The 6849-nt window shown below is 38.7% G+C and overlaps 1 protein-coding gene across 1 annotated transcript in view; it reads right to left on the bottom strand.

Annotated features, from left to right (window-relative positions):
- Positions 1-6550: 6550 nt before the first annotated feature.
- The window catches only part of LOC126457541 (uncharacterized), a 53230-nt gene continuing 52931 nt past the window's right edge, over positions 6551-6849 (bottom strand). Inside the window, exon 3 of the mRNA XM_050093943.1 lies at positions 6551-6803. Within this exon, the coding sequence (XP_049949900.1) occupies positions 6697-6803 (107 nt within the window). The 3' untranslated portion in view covers positions 6551-6696. The remainder of the gene's footprint in view (positions 6804-6849) is intronic.

Below are 6849 nucleotides of genomic sequence, written 5' to 3'. Positions count from 1 at the left end.
GATTCGTGCAGTCTTTGTATTGTGAATTGCTGCTTTTTTAGGGGTCAACCATACCTGTTTTTCCTCTTGTTCGCATAAGAAAACCTGTTGTCGTCACCAGTAAGGATACAGGATAGGAATGGTCGGTGTTGTTCAATAGCCAGTTGTTGACGAGCAAGCAGAGACATATGGCCAAAAGCTGACTTTTGCTATTTTGACTTAGATCATGCTGTACAGATACACTCGATTTCTGAACCTTCCCCATAGAATGCAAGCGTCGCACCGTGGAGGAATGATAAGAGTTCAACACATTTGCCAGTTCGCAGGTACAATGACACGGATCATTGTAGATTAGTGCGTTTAAGGTCTCCCTCACTGTCGAGGGTCACTAACGTCAAAACGATTCTCCTTAACACAAGAAAACCATTTTCTTACTGTGCTCTGTCCAATGGCATTATCGCCATACATGAGGCAAATCTTTCTGGCTGCCTCCACTGCTGTCACCCTTCTATTGAACAGAAGAATACGTCGGAAATGTTCAGATTTCTCCACTTGACACTAAATTTTTTACCGTCCGCAGGTCCACTCACTATCTAAGAATGACAAAGTGACAATATGTAAATTCAATTAACAACAGTGAACGACAAATAAAAAATGACAACCGATAAATATACCCACAGCAACCGGAATACCAACATTCAAAACAAACACGCTACGAACCCATGCACCAACCTGATGTTAGTGGCCATGGAACAGACTCGTACCGAGTTGTCTTGTTCCGACTCCTCCTGCCCTCTCCACCTCTTCCCTTTCCGTTACTCACCGTGAGTCGGCCAGTTGCTCATTGCTGAAGCGTGAGCGCGAGCCAGCTCGCACGAGTAGATCGGCGAACAGGTCTTTTCTAGAATACTGAGCTGTCATAATGTCGGCAATGTGGCGGTCCCAGCCCACTTATCATCTGGCGCTAAAATTCAATGCAGTTCTATCGCTGCGTGCTACTAGAGTGTGCCCAAAATGTTGAGAGGGGGTAGGTGCGCTGAGGAATAGGGGGGGGGGGGCGCTTGCATTTAGCGCCACAGATGTCGGAGTTGCATTGGCAGATTCGGTGTGATGTTGGGTGCAGCAGGGACCAGCACGATGTCTGGGGCAGCAAATGAAAACACCGAGCCACGATCATGGAGGACGCTTCACTGCTGGTAGTGCGCCTTGCGGGTGAGTGAAGAACAGGACAATCCGGTGGCTGTCGAATCTGGTGCAGGCCAACACAGCGAATGCGGCACTTACTGAACCCACGAGTCCCAGCAAGAGGCTTCTGCTCCGTCCGTCGTCCAGGTGCCTGCAAGATTCTTGCTATTAGAGTGCACGGGCGATGCCTGTGCCCTTTTGCTGTGTTGCTTTAGACTTCATATACCACAAGTGGGGACCTTTCCACTGTGGGTTCAAATGGCTCCGAGCACTATGGGACTATGGGACATCTGAGGTCATCAGTCCCCTACAACTTAGAACTAGTTAAACTAACCTAAGGACACCACACACATCCATGCCCGAGGTAGGATTCGAACCTGTGACCGTAGCGATCGCGCTGTTCCAGACTGAAGCGCCTAGAGCCGCTCGGCCACGCCGGCCGGCCTCCACTGTGGGTATTGCGGTTTAATTGTCAACGCTCTCCATTCTTGAAGTTTGAATTAAAGTAACTGAACGGCGCTGTTCGGCAGAGCTGGGATGTTAAGGGGTTATGTGTATTATATTTCATTCACTACATATTCGCTGTTTAAGTTAGTGCCATGACTCTTTATTTCTAGAGAATTTTTTAGATCATCGTGGCTCATGCCAAGATCAAATTACATGCCCTTTGAGAAACTTAACTGTTAATCTCATGTCCCTGTTTGGTACTTTACTTAGTTGCCTTGAGTCCTATCTTCGAGTGTGTTGGTTGCTTTTTTAAAAAAATCATTGTTCTATTTATTTAATTACCAAGCCAATTTCTTGTACCAAGAGGGTTTTGGACCTAGTTCTGTTATGATTATTTCCAATGTGCTACTAATTAAAAGCCAACGATATGCGCCCACAATTTCCATCCCTTCCACTCCACAGCCGCAACGCTGCTCAAGCCCTCTCAGTAGAGTGAGAATGCGTAATTCCCTCATACCCATGGTAGAGTGATATTTGGTACAGCAGTCTGCCACGGTGTTAGGCTCTGTGTGCTGAACTTTCTGAAGTACCCAACAGATAGCGCAAGTCGCCAGCTTTCCAGGTCTATGACATACCCCAGCACTCTGTGGGAAAGAAGTCGACTATAGCACGTGTTGTGCGGTGAACAGTGGTCAAATCCTCGAGATTTCCTGTTTTTTGTAACTACTGCTGAATAAATACTGGACTGAGAGGTAAATATCAATGTAAAAAAGTTAATAATGGTTGGCAATGTAGGTAAATTTACAGGTAATCCATGCATCTCATTATTACAATAATCAAGTGCTTACACAGTGGGGGAAGATCTTCCCCGTTTCATACTACATTATCGCATTTTGTGCAACATGGCCTCTTTACTTAACGGGGGTTGCCATAACAAATATAGATACAAAAGGTGATTAAATAAAGTAGTTTGTGAAAGTGAGGCTATGCTTACATTCACAATCTATGAAGTGCGTAGACAAGTAATATATAATTTTCATTAATTATTAGTGTTCTAAAATGGTGGAAAATATTGTCAAGTCCCCCTCACTGTACCACAATGAGATTCACACTGTTCTATATTTATTTTCGGGGTAATATAGCGTAACTTGCATATTTTTACTTCTTGGTTTCGTTCCGCTGTCAGCAATAGAAAAAGTAAAGACAGACACGAAACATGGGAAACATTCCATCAGGTCATATGATGTTAGAAAGCTTGAACTGGCCATAAGGAAAATTTTACAGGAAGACTGGATCATTTTCAAAGATTCAAAGTTTTATTCAATTGCTTGGGCCACTATAAAAGCAAATGTCGTAAAAACTAACAGCACTTCGACTGCAACACAAATCAGTTTCAAAAATTTGAACATGAAAATGTGGGTAGGCCGTTTGCTCTCTCTTTGGAGGTTGAACAATAGCCCACATCATACACGGTTGAATTCAGGAGATCGCCTTTAGGCTATATGTTACCCAAATAAGAAAACTTACCTACAAATTAAGAGAAAAATGTAGAGCAATAGTAAGGTTCAGCTGTAAAAGGCAGGTTGCTGGACAAAAGTCATATTCTAGTTTTAAGAGCTCATTCTGTCTTACAATGTGAAAAACCTGAAAACTTATTTAAATGTCATCTTGTGCAATCCGCGTTATTTCAAAGACTTTATGACTGTCCTGAGAACGTTCTGTGCCATACGACACATCTACTGCTACTGCTAGATATCAGAGTCCACAAATCGCTGAAATGTTCCTGGAAAGCTGAACTCAATTCGCGTATGAGGATGAATCCTGGAAAGGTACCAAGCGGGTATGATTTGCGCGCATTCTCTGATGCATGCTATGAGAAAGCCCTCTGCCCTCAAATAATTAAATCTGGGTTCAAGAAGGCCCTCATTCTCCCTTTTAGCAGAGATGCAATTACACCAGAGGCTCTACCACCCTTTTCAGTCTCTGATCAACCACTTGCTGAAGTTTATCAGACCTCAAAGAAAAAAAAAGTGTTGTCCATTTCTGTATGTCACCAATTCCCAGCGATGAACACTTGCAGAAAGTAACAGTCTGCACAAGTTCATACCAGAACCCCAACTACATGCAATACTGATCATGAACTTAGGCCATCTTCTAAAAGCCACAGGGAAGAAATGTCAAATTTCATGACAACACTACTTGTTCCATGTGCAATTTTGCCTTTGAATATAATGTACAGATATAAAGATATATGATGTACAGAATCACACTGGAGCGGAGTGGATACTATGTTTTTCTACATATAGAGGTACCACAATAAATGTGAGAGTCTAAAGGATGATTATGATTAAGACGTTTATATGTGTTCAGTAAGTGCCGATTAATGTTTGTGCTTGAACAAAAAGACAATATATTGTTGTGTTTTACTTTTTGTATATGTTTTTCCTTTTTTCTTCTTTAGGGCAAGCGTTGCTTTATGCGAAAAAAGTTTAGTACATTTGGCTATTTAGGCTTTTTTCATCAAATAAATATGTTAGCAATATTAACACAATGTAGTAGATCACAATGCAATATTAGCAAACAGTGGTTTTGTATACTTTATGTTCGTTGCTTTTAGTTACATGGAATTAGGGCACCTTTCACAAAATTAGGATACCACTAACATGGAGATTTAGGTATCTTGTCAAGCATTTACTTGTATCATCACACAATTCACTACATTTGCTAAAACTTAACAATACTCTTTCAAATAAGAAAATGTTCTAGAATGTTCAATCTGTCTTCCTGAGTTGCTGTATAAATGACCTTTTTCCATTTATGAGTACTGTGCAAAACTAGCTGAAAAACATCACAGAATTAGGCATCCTTACAGTACCCAAATGAGAGATGAGTCGAAGATTTGTAAAAGGATACTGAAGAATAAGATATAGAAAATTACAGTTATGTCTATTTGTTGTCATCATACTCAAAAATAGATCAATTAAGCACAAACGTATTAATGACACTAAATATTTCTTCAGAAAAGCATAGTTTTCTTGCTGCAGTAGTAATAGTCAATAATCGGCTGTAGAAGAGTTTACTATGTGTTACTTTATGTACTAGACATTGATGACTATATCACAGACATTTCAAAATAAGTTTTGCAAGGCTTCAAAACTAAAATATTTTTTTATTTCCAGACAGTATCATTTTTATACTTTCAGGTCGGAAGTTTTGAGCATCTGAACTTGATATTTTAAGATTTAAAAGTAATAGTTGAAACACTGATATAATTTGACATATGAATTACAGTCAGTATTACAAGATAAATCCTGGGAAAAGCTAACCATAATATTCTGCTAAATAAATGATGCCTGGTTCTGAGCTATCTAGGAAAAAAGGGTAAGGAGACTAGCAACATTGTGGTGAGTACTTGTGCTTGAGTGCAGTTCACTACTCAAAGGATTCTTTTGTGGACAATGATGCAATATTTTGGATGAAACGTTTCACAGATCTAAAACATATTACTACAAGAGATTCTTGGAGTTGAAACTTGGGATATACAACTATGACATCCAGTGAATTATGAGCAAGAGGGAAAAGTTTTCTTTGCTAACAGCTGCAACACTGTAGTCTACATACACAGGGAGATTTCGTGATGATCCTACAAACTTTCAGAGATGATGGGCAGTTATAAATGTGTCACTTTGACATGAGATGCCCAGGTATGGAAACGACTAGGTACAAAATTATAAGTGAAAAATCGTTGATACCTCTCACAGTGAAATACATGTACCAGCACTGTTGTTGCTAACAATGTAGGGTAGGAGATGGTAGTAAAGACCAAAGGAAATTAAAAAGAAAATCGAGAAAAACTTAGTCTCCAAAATGTATGACTCAAGAGTTATGAGCACTTGTTCACCTTCACTACTGTGAAACATATTTCCTCTACTGAACAAGTTCCTGTACCTCTTAAGGTATGCATTTTAGATTCCATATTTACCAGTCTTTTTCTATGATTTTGGCCCATACTACCGCCTCTGAAAGTTGGTGGAGAAAATTAATTAAATTTTAAGGGATGTGCACAGTTCATCAGTATGCAATAAACTAACATTAATTACAAGGGAAACAGCATGAATTGCAGGCTAAGGACAGCAGTAATAACGTGAAGTTAAAAGAGCTAATTCCTCAAATTCTGTAACAAACAAAATATTTCCTCTTCACTACTGTCAAATGATGTGAGTGCAAATGCTAGGATACAGAATATCACTAGCATGTTATGTCATTACAGTCCTGTCATCAGAGTAAAAGCAAAACAGAAAAACAAAGAAGTTCCTAATAGTTACATATTAGTCCTATATACATTCATTCAGGCACAGTACTAAAAGTAAACGATTGGTCCATAAGAATAATAACTAAATAATCACATTTATTGTTTAAAGATTACACATATATAGCTACATCTGAGGTATAACTTAGATAAACAAAGTAAGAGGGTAGGGGAAAACGCAACATAAATGAATAACAGATGTTTGCCATTTTATAACATATTTATACAATATAATGCATACTATCAGAAACTTGTATGCACAAGATCACTAATGAACAATGTTGGTTTCCTATAATCTCACTGAGTCGGATATATCCTTCTTAGGGAGCAGTGCTGACTCAGTTTTGCAGACATATGAGAAAGCAGGAAGAACATAATGAGAAGGTATGTCATGGACCTGATATCAACTCATAGAATACTTGTATATTGTGTACAGTGACTACCATGAGATGAAATTGAATAGTGTAACATTAGCTTTGGCATTATCATGTAACTGATTTCCAAGTATCTATGTATAAAAATAACTGCTCACCATGTGAAATTAGATCTGTAAGTGACTGCACCCTTGCTCATAGGAATTTTTTGGTAACTAACAAGATTTTTATTGAAGAGAGATGCAGAATAAAAAAATGTGTCTAGTGTAATAAGTTTATTTCAATAAATTTACAATTATAATACTGTGTTATTAACTTTTTGGAGGTAACATTAAAAAAAATATCACAAGTCTCACAGTAGAAAAATTATAAAGTAGAAATAACAAATCTTGAGTATTTGCCTCATCTGTTGCTCCCAATATCAATTGCTGAGGCTTGTTCATTTTGTTCATTGTTCTTGTTGGTACCCTTGTCTCTTTTACATCGTCCTTCAGCAATAATTTTCAGTCCTGCAACAAAATAAATATCTAGAAATAAACAGTCTTACAGTTGTCT

The sequence above is a fragment of the Schistocerca serialis genome, chromosome 1 (genome assembly GCF_023864345.2).
Source record: "Schistocerca serialis cubense isolate TAMUIC-IGC-003099 chromosome 1, iqSchSeri2.2, whole genome shotgun sequence".
NCBI lineage: Eukaryota > Metazoa > Arthropoda > Insecta > Orthoptera > Acrididae > Schistocerca > Schistocerca serialis.
This window is presented reverse-complemented; position numbering and strand designations above follow the sequence as displayed.